A 24102-nucleotide genomic window follows, 5' to 3' on the forward strand; every position below is an offset into this window, starting at 1 on the left:
ATATATTCATTAAATATATCATATTAAATATTGTATATAGAGTTTATTCATTATATATATATATGTATATATACATATGTGTAATGAGATTTATTTTAATGATATCATTTGTGCATACACAATTTTTTGCAAGCGTATTGTTATGTGCAATATAACTGCGATTGACGTCAAAAATATTAATATTTTCCTTTCGTGTCTGATAAATTAAGGTATCTAGATATTATATCTCGATCTTATGTTTGTTCCACGGGGAAATCATTTGTGAAATTGCATAACCGACTTCTATCTAACTTTGGTTTGTTATCACACTCAAGAGTTACGAATGGGACAAGTCGCATTATAAATTTAATCATTTACGTAAAAAAAAAGGATTAGCAATTGTGACTAATATTAATGTATGTATGATACATTATCTTTTAAATCCCGACAACTGATATCTTGTACATTTTGACATGTATCAATAATTATTTCGGCTACGTAATCATCGATCACGTATTAATATTTATATAATAACCAATATATAAGTAATATTGCTGTTTATTAATCGGTAATTATTTAGATATTTTAACAATTATAAAGATTTTCAGCAACAAGCAAAATGATGAGAACTTGATACTCGATAAAAAATTTTTGATATAAGAACATATAAAATATATGTACATGAAATTATGTAATTATATGTAGGCTATGTCTACATATATCTTTCTATCTTTTCTATCATTTTTACTTGTATATACAAAAAAAATAATACTAAGAAAAAATAAAAAATGATTTAAAAGATAATTTTTTGCATTGTTTATTTTAAAAAAAGTTAAGTTAGAAAGAATGAGAAAAAATGTCTATGTAGAATTTTATGTAGAGGAAGGTCACCGATACCGACATACCACTTTGTTTTTGGACAATATTTCTTAAACAAAAGGTAAAAATACAACTTCAAAAACATAAATACAAAGTAAAAAGTATCTTCTATCAGATAGTATAAGCAGTTTTTATAATACTCTTTGCAATTTTGCAATAATTAAGTTTTTCGTAAGTTATGCAAAAATAAGCGTCTGACAAAATAGGCTCCAAAACTGATATAGTAAGCAATAATACCAACATTCCTATTCTATAAATAAAAATATAGCCTATTCTGTAAAAAAAACTAATTTATGAAACTATAGACATTTAAAATGACGTAATATTATCAATAATACAGTCACTATTATTTTAATTATGCAATTTGCAAAAGAACACCGTAAGAATTTTCTTCTCGGATTCATAGAATTTTTTAGCTGATTTGGTATAGAAATAAGCCACAAATATATGAATTATGAGTTTGTACTTCTTTAATTAGCTAAACAGATCATGATTTTATTAGTATTAATAAAGTGCAATAGTTAGTTTCTGAGAAATAAGGGAGTGTCACTTTAGGAGTCAGTATCGGCGATTTTCCTCTATAAATATAATAATCGTATAGAGAAGTATATATGTATAATTGCATAATCATATATTTAATTATACATACAATGTTGTACAATGTAATCGCAATTTTTATAAGGAAAAACAATAAGTTATTTTTCTAAAAATATTTTTCAATGGTTTTTTTAATTATCTTTTTTATACATATGTATAGAGACAGATTATACAATAGAAAGGAAACATAAATAGGTACATTTTATTTATAATTATATAAATATATTTGTAGATATATATTTTTATATATCAAATATTTTTCATCGTAGAACCAACGAAGATAACAAGTAAAAAATAATTTTAGCAAATTAATTTAAAGTGATAAATTAGTATTCTAAACCAACGTCACTCAACAAAGTCGAGCTGGTATCATACACGGTGATGGTAGCTTCGAATTTCAGCTATCAAGGACTACCGTCAGTTCTTGGAAAGCTTTTTGAAAGTTCTGAAAATCTGACATAATTTGATGGTAGCCAAACTTGAAGAGCTTCACGTTATCCACCACGTCCTCACAATTACGTCACTCTCTCCTTCTCCGTCTTTCTCTCTTCTCTCTTTCCGTAAGCGCAGATAACTACGTTCTGTTGACTTAACGTCACCGCCATTGCATTTATCCATGTAGTACGAGAGCCGTCAAATATATTTCTTGTATGATCGTACGTACGTGTCACACAATCCCGAACGTTCGCATAAACACTATGATTATAGGAATGCAAAGAAAATCTTATCTGTTACGTCATTTAATGCAAAATACTAGGAAAAATCGTATTGAGAATTGTGTTTAAAAAAAAATACATGAAGGGGCACGCAAAAATTCTATATTCTAAATTTCCCTTTCAACCATATTTTAATGAAATGTAATTAAATATTTAAATCAACAGAAAGAAGAGAATTTATCGTAATCTCTGTGAAAATAGATTTCCTTCGTTTAATCCCATAGAATTATGCCTGCAATTATCTAACGTAATGTTTATTATCTAAGAATATCCATTCGCCGTCTCATTAACGTTCTATCGATCGCCACAATTACCTGTATTATCTGCTGCACGTTGAATTCATTCGTTTCTGCCGATTAAATTTATAAAAAAAATATAATAATTTTTATATTATAATAAACATTTTCATACACAATTCAAAATATTTTCATACCAATGTAAAAATAATTTTTATTAAAAAATATTACAGATCATATTTAATCTATAATATTACAATTATAAATACGATTATGGGTTAATTTTCGTCATGTTTCTCTATCAAACGCAAAGAAAATTTGTTTACCATGTTCTATACGAAAAGATATTATTTATATAATTTTTTTATGAAATAATTCATGATATGAATTCTAAACTTTTTTATTAAGTTACCTCTTCTATGTGTTTGTGTATAAAATAAAAAAAGAAATTATTTAAAAGCTATTTGTCATATTCATGATTTTTATGAAACATTGTTATTATAATGAAACAATTAATCCATTTTATTAATTAATTAGATGTGGCCAAGTGTTTATTTTTAATTAACGTGCTCGGCTTTCAGGTTGTTGATTTTCTGTGTCGAGCTTTAGTTATAGATTGCGATACGGGGATTAGACAGAAATCAAATAATATTATGAAGTTATATTAAAGTGATATGCAAATATCGGGTGTCGCGTTCGTAATAACTATTACGAAAATCTAAGTTTTAAGGTGCTTTATAGATATCTAGAATGCTGCGACTCGTCTTCAACTTACTATGACGTTTCAACGCCTGTGGAGAGATATTCCGTTATACTCGTAAATTGTCATGACTTATATCGCAGGCGCAAAATGAGATTTTATTTAATACGAATTTCATGACTTTAATGTATTTTTTATTCAATTTAATCGTATTAAAAAGACTAATATAAACAAATAAACCTTTTTTTGTTTTAATAATTTATTTTGAATCTAAATTTATAGTTTTTATATATTATATTTTCTGTTGCATTATATATGTATAATATATATCATATTTCCTCTCGGCGTTTTAATTTGTCTAATAATTGATAGTCGCAAACATTTACGTGATGTTCATAAATTTGCTCTGTTATTCCTTCAATATGATCTTTTTACTAACGATTCACACTCTCCCGCACAAGCAATCCTGGAACATATGTCCAACAAATCTGGACTCATATTATGTGAGTACGTGATCCCATCCACTGTTAGGACAGAAGTCCTAAACGATAAAACTAGAAATATAGAATGCCGTTTATTAAACCGGGAGTCCTTCTAAAGCTCGTCACGTATTAATCTTTCTCCTCGTGTGTCGTGCAATTTCCACCTCTTCATTGAAAATCCTACGCGGATTAGGAATGCTCAAAATGAAATGTTTTCATTTCATTCCATTACTTTTGAATAAAATCTCGAGAAGAAAAATTGCCTTTACAAATAATGAAATATCAGATAAATTCGCAAATTCATTATAATTCTACAGAAGCAAAATCCATTTGAGATTAAATAAAGAATAATCATTTCAGTATCTGCTTGCGTCAACAGGGATTAATTCAGGAAAATTTATCTATATCTATATATGACATTTTATATATATATATATATACTAAGACAATTCTTTGTCATTTATATTTCTTTAATTATATTTTTTTAATTCGTATTTCTCTATGTACCATTTTTTATAAATTTCAGAAATACATATTATGTAAAATTTTTGGTTGAGTATTAAAATATTTTAATAAATCAAATAAATAAAGAAAAAGCCAAGCATGTTTAATTGCTTTTGTATATTTATGTCAATAATATCAAGAATACAGAAGGGCAAATTAAAGTCAAGTTCGAATATAATATATATGTAACACGTTAAACATTTTTTACATTCCAATAAATTGATATAAAAATATAAATATAATTTAAAAAACTTAGTGTTACATTGTGTTACATTACATGTTTCGGCATCATAATTATGCCATCATCAGATGCTTAGAATTCGCAGAATAGAAACGCATTAAATAAGTCAATATTAAACGTTACAAAGGATGTATTGAACTAATCTTATAACTATATGTGATCCGCCTCTTATGTAAATCAGATGCAACACCATAGATTGGAGTGAAAACAAATTGCTCGCAATCGGTTGGACGACCGGTTGAAAGAAATCTTTCACAATTATCTATAAGTTATAATCTTTTAGGTACAGATCTACAAGCAATTTCATAACTATGTTAAGAACTCACCGTTATGTCCTACATCCTTCCAATATATGATGTAGATAAGATGCGTGTCAAGTTGCTTATATCAGTCATTATAATTATGAGGTCAATAAATATATGTAAAATTGTTAAAACTGTTAGTCACCCCAAGTTAGAGATTAAAATTATATAAATATATAAAATTACTAATCCAAAGTCAACGATTATAAATGTATAAAAATATTAGTCAGGCAGTTAAAATTAAGATGTGTAAATTTATGTGATGTGACAGTCCGATACTGACTGATATGTTACAACGTCTAAAACATATCTTAGCGCTGCAAAGTCATAATTTGTTTATTATCGATATGTACGCTTTGTGAAGTCCTTCTGTATCCGTCTGTAAGTTGAGGCTGTTTTTCTGTTTCTTAATATTTAACATTTCTGAGATTAAACGTTTTTTATAGCAGGGTTCCTCATCTAGAATTGTGATATTATCCCAACCAAATTCATGTCCCTGCTGCAACCTGTGTTCTGTTATCACGGAGCGGGTAGATGTATTCCACCGGATGTGGTTGCAATGTTCAGCAATTCTCGTTTTTAATTGTCTACCCGTTTGTCCCACATATGTAGCATCGCAGTGCAAGCAATTGACCTTAGTAGTAGACTACATTGGTCTTTGTAGAATGGGATCGCGGATATTTTTGAACTTTAATAAATTTTTGTAATTTGTTGATATTATAAAATCCGACTTTTGTTTCTTTACTATCAAGTTGTTTAAATTTCTCGAATAGAAAATATAAATGGTACTGTGAACCGCGAAATTCTATTAGGTTCTTCTCATTGTTTGAGTGGTCCCGCGTTTCCGTTTTTTGTTTCATGATGCTGTGGATTCTCTTGTTGACAGTGTTAAAAATGAAATCGAGCGGATAATCATTTTCGAGTAGAGTGTTAATCACACATTTTAAGTTCTCCGTGTGGTTTTTTTGCGTCGGATAGTAATAATGCTTTATCGACTAAGCCTATGATGGTATCTCTCTTCTGTGAGATCGGATGGGTAGACAAAAAATTCAGATATCTTCCCGAATAACCTGGTTTGTGATACCAGTCGAAAGTCAAGGACATCCCTTTTTTCTTCATGGATATGTCCAAAAAGTTAAGAGACTCTCCTCCGTTTTCCAAAGTGAATTGGAGTCTCGGGTGGAAAGAGTTGAAACGCTCCAATATTGTTGCTGTGTCAGATGACGGGATTGCCGTGCATACGTCGTCAACGTATCAATAAAAAAACGATAATTGATTGTTAAGCATACGTAACATGGTGTTTTCTAAATTTTGCAGCACTGCAAGTCTGCAATGACGGGAAACAAGGGAGAACCCATGGGTGTGCCAAAGGACTGTTTGTAAATGACATTGTCGAATGTAAAATATGTAGAATTTAAAACGAACTGAACTGCTGACAAAAAATCTGTTTTTTCGAAAATTTACATTTTTTAAATATATGATTCCATTTTTCGTTCGCACAATCCAAAGCAACATCTACAATATAGGGTATAGGGACGTTTGTGAAGAATGACACCACGTCCAATGAGACCAAATTGTAATCATCTTGAATATTTACTTTTTTGAGTTTATTAATTAGTTGGAAACTATTTTTGATATGACTGTCCGCCTTTGGAACCGAATCCAGCAAGATACTATGTAAGTATGAAGCTAAGGCATATAACGGGCTCCCTATCGAAGAAATTATGATTCTAAATGGACATCCTGGTTTATGTCTTTGGCACAGTATAAGCTCTATGAAGCAACCCATCACTGCAATGTAATTGTTTGTATTTCGCGTTGTTAATGTAATCATGCTTTTTCCATCTTGTCAGCATATTACGAGAAGAGAAGAAGTAAGTTTTCTAATGGGATTTTTCTCTATTATTTCATATGTGTTGGTGTCATCCAACATATCTTTAACTTTTTTCATATAAACATCTCTGTCAAATGCCATTGTGACGGTCCCTTTATCAGTTTGTGTAAATATGACATTCGGATGTGAAATGATAAAATTTTTTTGTGTCTCTTTCCATTTCTTGAAGTTTTTTTATCAGTGTCTAATGTAAAAAGTGGAGAAGGTATTATATTGTTTAAAATAGGTATGGAATTGTTCGTGATTTTTATCTTTTTGTCTATCGGAAATTTCCTAATGTTATTTTCGATGCTTTTAATGCATTGAAAAACTAATTGTCTTTTGTTATTAATGGGCATGGTAAAATTAGCCCCTAGTTGTAAAAGACATTGTACAGGGTGTTACAGATACATACTAGGCAGTACGACGGGTTGCACGGCAATTTTGCATAGGTTAAGCGCCTACCCCCGGGCGCCTACCCATGCAAAATTTACCGCGCAACCCGTTGTACTGCCTAGTATGTATCTGTAACACCCTGTACATTAGTTGGAATTTGAGTTTATATTTATATCGTTATTTACAATATTTTTTATGTTTTATGTCGATTAATATATTTTATAGTAATCAATGGCTGCGTTCAACAGAGAAAGCAGCTTTGCAAGTTGTGAAGTTCTTTAATACGATTAGTTCTTATCTTTCATTTTTTATGAATCTAAATGTATAAACCAATTATATATTGAAAAATTTTACAACAGTTGCAAAGCTGCTTTCTCTGTTGAATATAGCCATTTATTAATTAGGTTATATAATCGTTTTCTTGCTAAATAATATTTTTAAAAAATCAAAAATTAATTTTTTAAAAAATTAATTTTTTGTAATCAAAATGTTCATATTTGATAAAAAAGTTTAAAAAATTAGTTTTTGATTTTTAAAAAATATAATTTGACTAAAGAGCTATATGACTATATTCTAATTGGTAAATGATTGTTATAAGCATATTGATCGACATACAATGCCAAAATTCCGGGTTCAAACCCTTATTAAGGTGATATTTTTCGCATTTCGTATTTTAAATGCTTATTAGCATCATTAAATTAGCGATCAATTTTTTTGTGATGTTATTTCCAACTTCAGTTTATGATTATATTTTAAGTCATATAAATCGAATTAGTATGCAATTATAGAACTGAAAAAATATATTTGCAAATTTGTAAATAAATATTATTAATTAAAATATTACAAATCAAGGCTATGAGAGTACAGCGCGGTAATTATTACTCATAAATTTCAACTTGTTATGTATTTATATAAGTTATATTTTAAATGTTTTTACAAATTTAATCCGAAGGTTTTCGCCGCATTTAAAACGTTTAATTTAAGCTTATAAAAAATATCTAAAATATAACTTATACATTAATACCTAACAAGTCGAAATTTGTGCGCAATAATTACCGCGCTGTATACTTTCAAATATATATACAATATTAAAGATCTTTCAAAATCAAAATTAAAATATTACAAATTACAAAGTGTATATTTAAATATTATTATGCACTAATAGATTCGCTTCGACCAAAAATATATATAAGGATCTTTCTCTTATGATCTTTTGATTCTCTTACGATCTATTAATTTATATTTATCTGTATATGTTTATTCTATTCTTTCCATTTATAATTATCAGAAAATATTGCAAATAAAAGTATAACGGCGATACAAAAGCGATTAAACTATATTCATGTAATCAAGTATTCTCATTCTTTCCAATGTGATAAAACGGTTCTCCATGAACATAAGGAAGTGAGTGTATGTAAATCAAAAAGCATTAGTACCGCAGAAAAGATTAAGGGTCGAAACATTCGCTTTGTCAGAAAACGTACGAGCTCGTAGTAAAAATCCCCTTCCGCCAGCGAGATTTCGCCCTCTCATTTTTCTTATTTTCTTTCGCGAGGTACGCAGCCATAAATTTCGATTGGAGAACTCGCGGTGTACCTCGTAGTGCTCGTTTTAAAGAGCGTGCTTGCGCCCTCGTAAATCCTAATCAGAACTCGCAATTTATAGGGTGGGTTACGTGCGCTGCACGTCTCGAAATTTGCTGTCCAAATGCACGCAAATCCGATCATCCCTCCGACGAGTAATCGCGCGCGCGCACGATTTGCTCTTCGATTTGGCGTCGCTCCCGCGTTTTCCTGCTCTGTGCTTTTTCTCCCCGTCGCCAATGATAATAACTTGAAACGAATGATACTTTTATGGGCTACAAATTACATTTCGAATCACCACGATTCCTCGAACGAAAATCCCGCAAAGTGGAACTAACGACGGGCCAACGACACGTTATCCAATTTTTGAAAATTGTGGACGGCACGTGCATGTATATGTTACTTTAGCAAAATTACAGAGAAAAGTATTCAATTTGACATAAATCAAATTGAAACAAAAAACAGTGGCTTCCCGGAATTCACGCTCTGATGATCTAAAAACGTTACATATGTCGGTTCTTCTTAAAGGCCAATCGACCTTTAAAATCCTTGATTCTGTGTCTTATCCTGGTATTTTACAATACAACGCGGCTAAACCCGTGCAGGAAAAATCGTTGAATTTCAGTAAATAGAGTGCTGCCGATGCGCCACTGAGAAAACCCTCGCCACTGAGAAAACGAGCTTTTCATTGAGCCCGAGTGAACCATAATACAGATTATGCGTCAACGTAACTGGAAGTTGCAAAAGAGAGCTGCTCTTAATAGAATCGGAAAACGATTTGTAACGGAGGAAGTAAAATCGTCATTTAAAGCACGTCGAGCATCAAGGTCGGTGAATTTAATTTGATCGATCGATTAAGGCGATCCTAAAATCGTGTATATTATCCACTAAACGCAATAATTTTTGTAGAACAATTATTTTTTTCTTTTTTTACAGATTTGAAAATCTTTTTCCAGAATTAAGGTATACGTGTCTGTGAGGAATTTATACCGAGAACGAAAAAAATTTTGAAATTAAGAGCTTTGTCATTTCTTAGTTCAATATGGCGTTTGGAGCTCAATGTTATCAACATCTTGGTAACATTTGCTTGATATAAAAGCTTTACAATCTCTGTGCTTACGAAATTGTAGTCTGCAGACTAGTAGTTTACATGAACGAACACCGTCGAGTTCTCAAAATTAGATTTTTAGACACTTTATCGCTAAGTTTATGCGTATGTGTGCATGCGATGTAATAGCGATTTTTCAATGACACGTAAATCATATGTATGTAAATTCGTTTGAGCCAATAAAACGGGTTTAGAATTTCCTTAAGAAGAAAAAATTGTCGGTCGTAGATGTGTTCATTCCAATGCTGATTGCGGCAAAGATTGATGAATCTCAAAATGCAATTCAAAATGGAGATTCTTGTACGGGCGACGAAGTAAAATTTTTCAATGTATGGAGTTTCTGGGGATAGGTTGATAGAGGAGAAGGAAGGGGTAAATATATATTTCCTCATACATACCTTTCTTACATGGCAAATGTAGCTGCTCTGATTTTATTTTTTTAAATAAAATTATTGTACACTAAAACGCGATGAACGATAAGCGACGAGCGATATCCAATGAGAGTTCTGCTTTACATCATCACGTGCGAAAACGCAGAGCTTTCATTGAATATCACTCGTTCATAGCGTTCAATGTGCAATAGACATATTGGAAAGGTATAGCTCTTCAGGAGAAAAGCCTATCACGAGAGTCCCGATCAAATACCTATTACATAGGTATGGAATTCAATAAATGGAATTCCATATATTGAATATATATAAGTATGGAATGCTCTATAGTAGTCTATACCATCCATACTGGTTTCGCAGCCCATGGATTTTTAGTTTCTTCCAAAGTGTCCTTGATAAAAAGAAAATCCAGTGATCCTGAAACACTGTGTATGCACTGAGAGAAATATTTTGTACCAATAACCAAAGTTTTGTTACTGACACAAAAACTATTTGTTGATATATGATCAATCAAACCGTTGGTTACCATGACAATATTAATTTGTTGAATTTATTAACTAAACTTACTAAACTGATCATTTAATGGTACAAAATTGTTTTGTATGATATTTATAGATCTTTTGTAATTAGAAATAAAACATTTTGTTACCGGAACAAAATGAATAATATATAAGTATCTCTCACTTTCTACAGAGTGATTATGTTTGGCGTTTTTGAATTTCCTTAGCTTAGCAAAGATATATATAGATTTAGAGCAATTAAGATTACTAATCGCTCTGAAAAAATAGTTACCATGATTGATCATGGTGTGGCGAGAACCGAGAAGTCCACGAGATTGGTCTGTAATCGTCTCGGCTTTATAGAGGTAGACGTTGAATTTCTCTTACGAGAAGACACGCCATCTCTGATAGCTCCGCGAAACACTCCTTGTTCTATAGTGGATTATTTTGTTGAAATTACTAAAAGAATACTTATTTTGTAATGGCAACCAAATTTTACATTGGTATTTACAAAACGTGAGTAACCGAATAAATCTGTACTGTTAAATAAAAAAATTTTGTTCGTCTAACAAAAAAAATATATTTTGTAATTTTAACAAAGTAATCCAATAATAATCGGCCATTTGTGAATAATTCTCTTTTTTTGTTACCAATACTATATCTTTTCTCTCAGTGTGTTCTTTCATTGTGATATTTTTTTTTTTTTTTAGGAAAATCTAATGTTTATTCGTTTCTCTACCCTGCATATCAAAAACACCAAACGATCCAATGAAAATTAAAACATGGAGAACAAACATTTGAAATATTCGCTTCGTCGGTTAATTTCGGCTGATATTAAATTTTCCGGCATGCATATTGTTGCTTTTGCGGCTAACTATTCATGACCGCCGAACTTTCTTCGATAGTCGATATTTTAATGTGCTCTGTTAAAACTACTACCAGGAGTGACATTATTAAAAAAAATAAAAACGAAAAGTAGGAAGGATATTCATCAGTTTGTCTTCGACTATTCACCTATTTATCGCGTTCACGTGCGAGATTGCTATACTGAGAGAAATGTTTTGTACCAATAACCAAAGTTTTGTAACTGACTATTTGTTGATATATGATCAATCAAACCGTTGGTTACCACGACAATATTAATTTGTTGAATTTATTAACTAAACTGATCATTTAATGGTACAAAACTGTTTTGTATGATGTTTATAGATCTCTTTTGTAATTAGAAATAGAACATTTTGTTACCGGAACAAAATGAATAATATATAAGTATCTCTCACTTTCTACAAAGTGATTATGTTTGGCGTTTTTTAATTTCCTTAGTTTAGCAAAAATATATATAGATTTAGAGCAATTTAGATTACTAATCGCTCTGAAAAAATAGTTACCATGATTGATCATGGTGTGGCGAGAACCGAGAAGTCCACGAGATTAGTCTCTATTGTCTCTAATCGTCTCGGCTTTATAGAGGTAGACGTTGAATTTCTCTTACAAGAAGACACGCCATCTCTGATAGCTCCGCGAAACACTCCTTGCTCTACGATAGTGGATTATTTTGTTGAAATTACTAAAAAAATACTTATTTTGTAATGGCAACCAAATTTTACATTGGGATTTACAAAACGTGAGTAATCAAATAAATTTGTACTGTGTACATTTCTCTCAGTGTATTTGTCACAAAAGTTTGCGCCGAGATTAAGAACAATTAATTATTATAAGCAGTATTTTCATGGAGGAAATTTTGAAAAAATTATTTATAAGTTACAATGAAATATTTAAAACCTGAAAAGCTAAAGGCCTGCGATTTTAATAATATTCCAGATAGCACAGAGAAAAGAATTTTTGTTGACTTCCTATTTACGAAATGAATTCCTGTTTTGTCACATTTAATTTTTATGTAAATTATATATGGTATTACTTTTATTAAAGATAATATACAAATATGCATATATATTTGTATTATATATATATATTTTTTCATTTATGTTTATTTTAAACAGATTATGCTAATTTATAAAGAACAGAAAGTAAATACTTTTCGAGTTCAAATGAATCAGTTATGCTATCTGAGATCTTAAAATTGCGACACTTTTTTGGAATTCTCACTTTCCTCTATCCTCCATTAGAAATTCTCAGAAAATTATTTACAATTTACGTCGAAATATACAAAAGCCTAAGTACTCTTTTAATGGCGTTTTAGAATTGCAATAGACATCTTGTTCTTTTTTGAAACGATTATTTTTCTTTAAATTGACATTTTCTTTAAATTATTAGAAAATTTTTTAACGAAAATATCGAATAAATGTAAAACATTAGCCTTATGATACACGTTAGAACTAAAAATATTTTGCTTGGAAAAAAAGTATCATTCCTTAGGAGAAACATGAATTTGTACACATTTTACGCGATAAGGAATCGCCAAGTTTTCGAGAGGTGAGAAGAAAGAGAACGTTTTTAAAGGTGCGCAACCGACAGGCAGACAGTGGAGGATAACAGCATTTTTCTCCTTTCTGTTATATATCTGCCTCCTTTTCTTGTATCAAAATGAGATAAAAGAGAGAAGACGAGTCGAAAAGCAGTACAAGCAGTGTATGCTTGTGGTAAATTCCTCTTCTCTGACCGATCCTTGTGGAAAGAGTGATTAAAAGCAAGCCCATGCTTTTGCAAATCTCGTAAAAATGTATAAAGCATCGTAAGCAAGACTTACTTTATTAAACTGTTTGTTCTCGTGAACATTATGGAAATTTAAATTAATATTTTGCAATGAGTGTGCTTTTTTCTACACATGTTGAACTTTGCCAGCACAAATATGTTTTTCCATCTCGTACAAACTTTTTTAACTTTTATTGTTATGGTATGCCACGGTGATAAATTGGTAAGATGCCCACGCAGAATGAAAGAGATCCAGGTTTGAATTCTGGTTGAGATGATATTTTTCACAATAACTTCTCTACTAGTGTTTCAAAGATATAACATCAGTAATATTAAACTGCTTGTAATATAAAATGCTTGTATAATAATCCGTAATTTTAAAATGCTTGTAATATAAAATGCTTGTATACTAATCCGTAATATTAAAATGCTTGTCAACTTAATTTATGATATTGTGTACTCTAGCTTCAGTTTAGAACTATGTTTTAAGACCGACAAATAATTGGCGCGCTATTTGCTTTAATAGAAAAATATAAAAAAACTCACACAAATATATTATTAAACACCGCTTTGACCGAATACGGCCTTTATCACCCATTTTTGTTTTTATTACAATTTTTTAAGAACCTATTCTGAGAAGTATTTTTTTTTCTTCACGGCAGTAAAACAATTATTTATTGGTGTCGTACAAAAAATATAATTGCGGTGTATGAAGATATCAAAGGACATAAGTAAATTTTAAGTGAATTTATTGTCTTCTTTTCTTGGATAATTCCAGGATGCAGGAGCAAGATTCCAGGTGCATAGGATAGAATGAATCGTCGGGAGGACCCGCTGTTACGGCAGCATCGCAGCCGTTTGCTGCAATTGGCCGAGGCGACAAACATCAAGCCTGGCCGTGGCAGCGGGAAGAGACGCGGACAAAGACAGTCGCATGGTTTCGGGCCCAGGTTAGTTAAAAAATTTACAAATTTATATCAAGAATTTATCTTAATTAAATTACTAAAAGATTAAAATCTATTTATGGAATAATTTATACCTTAAGACATTTACTTGTACTTTCTCGGAATGGATTTTTACACATCTTTCGATCTATAGTCATCTATAGTCATAATAAAAGGTAATTGGTCAATAAACGAGTAAGATGGATGTTAATTTCTTTAAAAAATTAGAAGAAAGGCCTCTATTATGAAATACTGAGATCATTTTGGGTAAATGATAGAAGTCCATAGGCAGAATTTAAAAAAATAATAGGTTATTTTGAAGAGAATTTAATAAGCTTTAAGATAACATTATATAAAATTTAATTCAAATTCTATTATTTTTAAATTAAAGAAATTTAACAAGTGAGCAAATCGCAAAGTCAAAAAATTGTACTCCTAATATGAGATGTCCCGAAAAATCGATAATAAAACTCAAAGTATATCAATATTGCAATTCAAAAATTTTATTTAATTATTATAATATGTTTCTAAAATACAAACAAACACAGCCAGTGTGCGCGAAAAATAAGCATGCGATAGATTATACTCAGAACTCGTCTTCAGATAGTTGGAATCAAGCATCGCAGAAATAGGCACTCGACGTTCATTTCTGTTGTCTTTTTTATTATTGTGCAATAACATTTATACTTTAGCAACGATTTTCACTATAACATAGCAGCATGGGTTATTTCATATTACAAAATACAAATACCCTGGGTATCTCATATTACGATTTCCACGCCTTATGGTTTTACGATCATCAAATCTAACTTTTGTAATTAAACAATTCAACATATCCCGTATTTTTCTATTAGTACGACTTTACTCTATCACTACATGAAGAATTTATTGCCAAATATTTATTTATTAAATAATAAGCAAGGGTTAAAGGTTCATCTTAATGAAACTTGAAGACATTAAAATTTTTAAATCTTGTTTGACAATGATAATCACAATAATTAACAGGACGTTAGGAGTCAACGCTGATTCTTATATTGCGTAAAGTTAAATGATATCTATTAATATATAAACATTACAATTATGTACGTTTCGGCTTACTATTTGAGCCATCCTCAGCAATAAAAATTACCGCTATCGCACTATAAAATCTGTCGAACTGCGTCTCGCACAATCGTAGTTCCGACATATCTAGAGGTCGAGCCTTGTTAATTATTGTTATTATCATTGTATTAATTCAAGGAGTTTATAAAATTTGTATTTTTACTCAATCTTGTTTTACAATGACTACAAACATGATCTAATAATGAATTTTGTACTAAATAGTTTTCAATCCAAGAGCAATAAATTCATAGTAGAACCAATAGATAGCGTTTATTAGTTTAGCAGAAACGCCGCTATCTCCTAATAGAGGACTTTTCTCTATAATTATATTTTTATTTAATAAATATATCATATTTTTTAATTGGGGCGATCATATTTATTAATTGACAAATATAATTATATATAATTATTAGACTGCGGATATTTATGCAAAATACTTAACTGAATATTTTGCATAAAATGCATATTTTGCATAAATTGCGTATTTACAGATGACAATCTCAACCTTTTTACTTTACTTTTTAATAACTCTTTAACGAACAACAATTGACTGCTCCGATGGTTAATATTCAGTTAAGTATTTTGCATAAATATCCGTAGTCTAATAATTATATATGGAAAAATACTAAATTTTAATTAATAGGTACTTGTTTGAATAGTTCTAAGTAAAAATTTACTAAATATAAACATACACTTATTTGATATAAAAATAACTAATATGATTATTCTTTTATTAAGTAAATATTTACCGTAAATATTTACTTAGTACTATTATATTATTATATTCAAAGAAATATGTATTAAAATTTAATAATTTCTTTTTTAGTGTAATTATTTAAAAAACTAACGCCTTGCTATTTTATTAGCCTATTAACTTATCACGCATTATTATTATTATTAATACGAATCTAGTAAAATTAATTTCATATACAGTTTATTATCATTGACAACAGTTAACGAAAATTGGCATTGCGCATGGATTGTTGCAGTAATGGCGGACCCAGCCGCGTGACGCTCCAGGACATTGTCAGGAACGATCCTGGATACACGCCGAACATCGAGCACTTAGTATTTCCGGAGCGCAAGAGCAGCAATCCGAATTTGGCGGGTGTTGTTGATGGCTCGCCGCCAAGTAAATCCGAGTCAAATGCGAATTCAGGAAGATCCAGACTCGCCGAGGTCTTCGCTCGGCATTACGCAAGAGGATCCTCGCAAGACTCGTCCGCTACATCCAGAAAAAATCACGTAAATGTATGTCTTGAGACATAATCGAACGAATTTAAATAATCTGTTTTATTGATCTAACACATTGGTGCTCTTCGTCGTTATTTAAGTTACGGTCCACTTGATATTACAAATTTAAAGCATTTTTCTTTAAATTGGTATAAATTAGTACAATTCTTTTTTTCGATTAGTCAATCAACAAAGCACTTTATTGTAACGCCAAGTGGACCGCATTCTCAATTACATTGTGATGGAATATAATCGAAAATTTGAAATTAATCTTTGCACAGAGAAAAGTATCTGGTTGAATTAACTAGAATTCTGATAGAAAATTAATGACCCAGAATTCTGATTAAATCTACTAGATTACTGGTTAAGATAACCAACATTCGAAATTTCCTTGGTTACATCTATACTAGAATTCTAATAGATTTAATCAGAATTCTCTTAACTAAAATTCTGGATCGTTTATTTTCCACCAGAATTCCAATTAATTCAACCAAATATTTTTCTCCGTGTATATTTTATAAAATCACTTATCATGTCTGGAATGTATTTCTGAACGTATTTCGATCGATTGCGATATTGTATAAATGAATTGATAGACGGATGTTCCCAAATCAGGTGACACGTCAATGAGATAGTGAGTGTGGAGTAATAAAAGTCAATAAAGTGACACGCACGTTCGAAGTTCGAGTTATCGCGACAAATCGCCCGTACGGACGAGTTCTCTTCTCAGGCAGGACGTACGAGAGAATAAAAATACTTTCTTCGACACGCGACGGAGTTGCGCCAACCCGCCGGTTGTTCGTACGTGCTTCGACCGTATTTGGAAGTAGAGACAGCCGCATGGCTCCTCGTGCTCTTATGGCTACGCAAGTTTAGTCCGCGATCGACGTAACGATAATGGCACCCTATAGCACAGGCCCCTTTGGCAATTGACACAATTTCATAACGATCATAGCGATAATGATACCCGTTAATGAGCCCTAGTTAATAAAGGAAAACCAAAAACGGTCGAAAAAAAGGAAACTAATGTTTATGGCGTAATATGTGCGCGCGTTTCAAAGATTTTTTATTTAAACCTATTTCTCTACCAACGTAGATTAATTTTAATTTCTATTAAACTCATTCTTCATCCTTTTCCAATTCTAGAAAATGATGAAGAGTTGGTTGAACGAGATTAAAATTGAACTACATTGGTAGAAACGGGCATTAGACATTTTTTTAAAGAATATATTAGCAATTAAGAACATGTTTTAAAATCACAGAAACGTTAATTATTATTTAACAGTGATTTTTATGTATCTGAAATTTTGCCGCAATAATTAATTCTAGGACTATAGGACTATACACTAGATCTCTTGGATTCAAGTAGTTATTTGTTAACTAAATGTAATTAATTTCTAAATGTGTTAATTATTTTCTAAATGCACGTTAAAAATAAATTTTTTTAAGACAATGTCAGACATAGAGTAAAATATGAAAAATTCAAGTCTTTTCGGTTAACGTGCATTTCTACTAATTTAGATTAACTTTAATTTCGATTTAACTTGGTTTCTAACTTTTTTTAATTCTTAGTTCTAGAAAAAAATAAGAAGTAAGTTAAACCGAGATTAAAGTTAATCTACATTAATAGTCAGGTGACACAGTAGTGTTTCGCGTAGAATTACCATAAATCGTAAAATAAATGTTTAAACAAGAAAAAATTTAAACACTTAATTGGAATTTTCGCTCGGTCTCTCAGATCGGTGTGTGTAGTCCTCAGATTCAATCGTGTCCCACGGATTTTCTCTCTGCCCACGAAGAATGGCCTTGGATTTCGGTTACAGAGCACGTCTTTGGATAGTGGGAGCACGATAGGTCATCAGCCGGGGCCCGGCGGGCCCATGGTAGTGACGCGGAATGCCGGACGTCGCTGGCTCTCACAGAACTCGCAATCCTCGAGACAGCACTCGACCGAGGATGGGGTACGTGGGGGTAATGTGGGCGTCGGAGGACCCGTTTCGACCTTGTCCTCGAGCCAGGCCCCAGGTCAGGCTGCGCCTCCCGCCCTGCCGCCGCGCAGAATCAGTCCAGCCGCGGATACAAGCGAGATCACTAACGCAGGTCCTATCCCGCGTGTCGACAGGTAAAACGTCACGCGTTTTATCTCTTTTCTAATTAAATTCGCCGTTCTGAAGAGTAGTCCCGGTGTGTTTCAACTGTTCCATGAACTCCACAACCAGTAGTACTGCACAGGGCAAGTTTTCAGTTTGATAATATCTGAAATGTTAAAAATAATCAATTGAAAAATTTATAAACGTTGATTATGTGAATTTGGGAAGATTTTGTGGGTGCATGGTTACTACTGTGCACAGTGAAATAGTACATGTGTGATAAAATGGTGCAACTGCGTCTACCTGAGTCATTGAAGAAGACATCCAGCACGGAATATTCTTATGAAGTTAGCGTGACTGTTGCATAGGAATAACGAAAACAGTCGCTGAATCGTTATCCTGTTCATGCTTGTCCTTTCCGTCTAGATTCCCTAGATGCTAGTGTTTACATACGATGTAAGTTTCATGATGTCCAACGGACTACTGCGAGGACCACTCTCGCGCTACTTCTTCGTGCGCTTGGATACTCGCCGTCGAGCGTGACCTGCTTACACGAGGGAATGTAAAATTTATCGTCAAATGCCGAATCTAGAATGATGTCCGTTCTCAAGGCCGATTGGCTGATTAATCTGTAAAGATAAGATTGAAGTTTTTTCAAGAACATCCCGCATGATAAACATGTTAAAAATACCAAATCTCATGCGGTATAAAAAAAGATTTATCTCTTTTATACGAGATATTTTTATTGACACTCAAAAATAAACCGAGCAAGAGTAATTGCTGTTCTCGTACCAGTCAATTTTGACAAGTAAAAAGTATGATGGATAAACGTATAGATGAGAAATGTTTTGCAATGTTCAATACAACGATTATACTGACACAAGCGTACGTGACAGTGGATTAAAAGAGAGGGTGGTTACTCCATCTTGCCAGTTTCTTGTTCAGACTGAAAGATCGCTCTATTTAAAGAGCGGTTCTATTTAAGACATCACATTACTATCAAAGGAAGCGAACGACTCTACGTGTCATGTCGGTTAAAAGGTAAATATGATTAATTGAGGGCACAGATATTCCTGTCCCAATCGATTTGTTCGGCGCGTTTCGTCAGCTCCATATGCGGAGCGATATCGACGAAAGGTTATTCGCAGCAAGTATCTGAAATACGCTTCGTCACCTAGTTTCATCGTACGTTTTCCTCTGTCTTTAGCCCAAATTAATTAATAGTTTCACAAATCACATCGGACGTCGAGCTGCTCATACAAATTCAGCGAATTCTGTATTTTCCATCGATAATCCTTTTCAACGCTTCGTTAAAATAAGTCCAAGACAAAATTAATTTTAACTAGAAACTCATAAGGTCCTTTTATACGGTTAATTTCGCATTTTAACGTTTAACATTTTAACATTTCTCATTTACCTGGTAGATCAAATTGCGTCTAATACAGCAGCATCAAGACTTTGAGGCGCAACTTGAGAGCGCCTCGGAAAATTTCATTTTCACGAGCGTCTTTTTCATCTCCAACGATCTCTTTGATCGCACGTTAATCACGACAGGCGGCAAAGATGATTGAATCCCTAGTGGAGAGACTTTGAACTTTGTCCAGACCGTGTGGCGAAAATATCAATCATTATACTTACTTTCAATTCATATCATTTGATCCGTCTTGCAAAGAAAATACGACGAGATCGATATTCCCGCATACATTTTTCTTATTAATACAACTAGTATGGAAAAATTCCATTTTGTTATTACGGGATATAACATTTTCACAGTAGTTTGTAAGAATTTTTTCCATGCGATGAAAGGCATAGAAAATGAAGACTCTGAGATAACAGACATAGTCGAGGGTACATATGTCCGTGAAGAGATTTGTGTCTACTCTCGAGGAAAACTATTCGGATATCTGATTGTCACATATTCAAAGAGGTTTTTAGCATACTAGTACATACGATGCAATCTTCATTTGCTCTCTCTTTCTCTCCCCCCTCTCCTCCCCCCTCTCATTTTTATTACTTTTATATTTGTATTGATGTTATTTTTGTATTACCGTTTAATTTAGCGTTATTTACTTTATTATTACTGTAAGTTTGTTCTTAGAAGACTTTACCCTAGAACCTGAATAAATTAGGTATCTCCCCCCACCCACCCCCACACACACACACACACACATATATATATATATAGACGTGCGCGCGCGCGCGTGTATGTGTATGTAAAATTTTTTTAGGTACACTGATACCATAGCGAGATGGAGTGACACTCTGTATATATATAATATGTACATATCGCTTATTCTTTGCACAATATCACTATGTAAATATTCGTCGTTGTAACATCAGGCATGCACGTGAGAAGGAGTGTGCATGGGGACGCATACAATCGAAAACGATCGCATCTATCTTACTTGAAGACATCGACGGAAAACGGAAGGTTTCCGACCGTGCCAACTGTCGCGTAAAATCCCCGGAGACGTTAAAATGCACCACGAGTTGATTTCCTTTTACGACGAGATGAAGCAAAATTCTGAGTTCGATGATAGCAATAAAAAAAGTATGAACAAACGGGCGCAACCGTGCAAAAGAAAGCAATTTTATATATTTTCATCTTGTTTAATTTCGGTGGTGAAGCACGAATCATAAAGAAGAGAGGTTGTGTAATATTATAAAATTTGTTAAATTCGATCAGATATGCGATAAATTAGAATCAATCAAATAAATTATATAATTATTTAGAGTAAAAAATATGTTATATAAAAAATATAATTTCTTTCCTTTAAAATCGAATAAGATGAAAAAATTAAAAAAATTCTACTTCTCTTCGAATATCGTTATTTTATTGTAAAACGTCACAACTTGAAAAGAGCGATTAGAAAAATATCATCAAAATTGTCATAACTAAAAAAGGATGAGTTTTTAAAGGATTGTGAAATGTGTGTGTATGTGTTTGCAAATGACAAAATAAACTCTTAGTATACACAATTGGATTATTCGTATCCTGCACATTTCTTTTCTTTGAAAAACTAGGATCGAATGATTAATTATAACATTTATATACAATTTGTTTAAATACACAATCTTAGAAATACCTTTTAAGATATCAAAGTAGATGTAAGAATTACTTAATAATTTTTGTTAAAATGATAAATTTGTTAAAATGATAAAAATTAACCCGAGACACGAACGATGTGTATACTAAGAACATATTATTTTTGCTGATTTATTTGATTAGTCAATAATTTTCTATCGAATTGAAAAATAGTTTTTTTATCTTTTCTATAAAACTTAATTATTGAAATTGTATCATTTTTTAAATAAGGGAGCGATGTATACGTAAATAAACTTTTTGTTCTTTTTTGCCTGATCTGAAAAGTGTAAAATTCCAATTTTATATTCGACAAACACGAGTCTATTGACATTAATATAAACATCAAATGAACTATATTGTAGAATAAACATTTAAACGATATAGTTAAGAATAATTATTCTTGGTACCTCAAGCCGATCTCGAAAGGAGAAAATTTTCGGTTGCAGGGGCCCTAATGTATCGATCCTCCATCTCCGTAATGCGTCAGCGGACCCTTGGGAGGTTGGCTCTCAAGGCTCCTCGTACAGCGTCAGCAGCAACAAGAGTCAGACAGCGAGCGGCAGAGGGAAATCCAGCGGGAACGCGCATGGATCCTACAACCGCGGTAGTTCGATACCATCCCTGAAACGTCACGATACATCCACGTCGACCATATCGACGTCGAGCCACAAACATCGCCAAGACAGCCACGGCCAGGTAAGTGGGGATCACAAAGACGTCAGAAACGTACTGCTAATCTCCGCTACTTCATCCGCGAGATGAGTCGTATGTTCCGTTTTGCGCTTACAGCGTAAAGCTTGTAAGCATCATTTGTCCTTGTTAAATATTTGATAAACAACAAGGCTTACAGTGTATAAGCGTGAAAACGGAACATACCCCGGAAGTAAGAATCGAATTCATGCGGAAGCTTGAGAAAACAATCCCATGGATTGCCGTAGTAAATGTTAATTTAAGTTAAATGAGTTCCTTTCCTGACTGTTGCTTTAATAAATGATCATTTAAATTACGTTTAGCGTTGATTAATATTTACGAACATGGCTTTATATGATTTATTCTACAATCAACTTTGCTCCATTATGGAGAAAAACTAATGAAACATAATGTGTATTTAATGGGCTGTACATTCCAATCTCTTAACTTAACCAAAGTTACTCTTTTTTATTTGGAATTAAATTTGTCCTACCATAATTGTTGCATTATCCAGCTTCATTAGTAGAATAGCGTTATTCAAATACAAATTAATATAATGAAATGACGCTAGGAGATTGGGATGACACTTAGGGTGTCAATTAGCGAGGATTCTTCCCTGTGCAGGTCTCCACCAGTTCCCGTCGACGCGATGCCGTAAACTCCTTCTTGTCGGGCAACAGCGGCACTTCCGGCGAGCTGTTTATCAGCGGCAATTGCAGTCGCGAGCTATCGCCTGTCCGATGGTGCGATCGCGAGGTTGATGGCGTTTACTTGGGCCGTTCTGGCTGGGTGCAGGTACAGCAGCGGTCTCTCGACGAAAATCGTCGTGCAAACTATGAGAGCAACTTGGTAACCACGGCCACTGGTACTTTACCGTTGTCGCGACGGGCGGCGGTCAAATTAGCGGACTATCATTGCAACAGCGAGCCGGGTAAATGTCCGCAGGACTTTACCAGAGGGTTAGACTCACAGCGACCTGATTTTCTCGCGCTGCACAGCCAGGATTTCGACTCTATCACTACTAGCGCCTGCACGTCGCCGCACAGCATCCCGGAGTCCTTCTCTCCACCGTCAATCACGCCGATTATATCGCCGCCACCGGCGTTCCAAGACGCCGTTGCCGGCAGAAAATCTTCCTCCAGACATTCATCTTCCTCCGCCGTGCGCAGCAATTATAGCAGCAAGGCTCCTTTTCTACCGCGATCGAATGCCATCGTCGATAGCGACATTATCAGTCCGCCACCATCGCCGCCACCTCACCAAGTCAACTGGAGCTCTCTTCCGTCCAGGAAGAATTCCGGTTTAGCGTCCTCTAGGTCGAAGAGACAAAATGCCAATCAGCAGCAACAACAACAACAACAACAGCAACAGTATCGTATGGCGCAAGCCAAATCTCTGGAGGATCAATCATCCTCCAGAAGATCGCAATTCGCGCAGAGATATCTCGAATCGTCCAGCTCGTCATCTTCGTCGATGGGATTCCGAAGCCTTGACAGTTGTGTCACAAAACCTATTATGCCTAGTTTGGCAGAGAATACAGATTCTTCAGTGGAAGGGTATGTAAAAAAACTTTTTGATTGCAATGAACGACTCTGTCGGTAAACTTGATTTTTTTAATCTATTAGTTCAGTCTCGATTATAAATTTTTGTAAAAGTAGAATTGATAACGACAGAATTAAATGAATGTAAACATTTCGATTAATTGGCATAGTCTATAATTTATATTTCATATAATTTATAGATATATTATAATAATCACTATACCATGAAATGTTAACATTAACAGTATTAACGGAAACTTAGAAATATATTGAAAATATTG

At 32.9% G+C, this 24102-nt stretch overlaps 1 protein-coding gene across 1 annotated transcript in view; it reads left to right on the forward strand.

Moving 5' to 3' along the window:
* Positions 1-24102, forward strand: part of RhoGEF3 (Rho guanine nucleotide exchange factor 3) — a 179008-nt gene that overhangs the window by 28185 nt on the left and 126721 nt on the right. Inside the window, exons 2-6 of the mRNA XM_018509523.1 lie at positions 13916-14087; positions 16172-16433; positions 18239-18537; positions 22037-22286; positions 22905-23836. Of these exons, the coding sequence (XP_018365025.1) occupies positions 13951-14087; positions 16172-16433; positions 18239-18537; positions 22037-22286; positions 22905-23836 (1880 nt within the window). The 5' untranslated portion in view covers positions 13916-13950. The remainder of the gene's footprint in view (positions 1-13915; positions 14088-16171; positions 16434-18238; positions 18538-22036; positions 22287-22904; positions 23837-24102) is intronic.

This window comes from Trachymyrmex cornetzi, unplaced genomic scaffold (assembly GCF_001594075.2).
Source record: "Trachymyrmex cornetzi isolate Tcor2-1 unplaced genomic scaffold, Tcor1.1 scaffold302, whole genome shotgun sequence".
Classification (NCBI taxonomy): domain Eukaryota; kingdom Metazoa; phylum Arthropoda; class Insecta; order Hymenoptera; family Formicidae; genus Trachymyrmex; species Trachymyrmex cornetzi.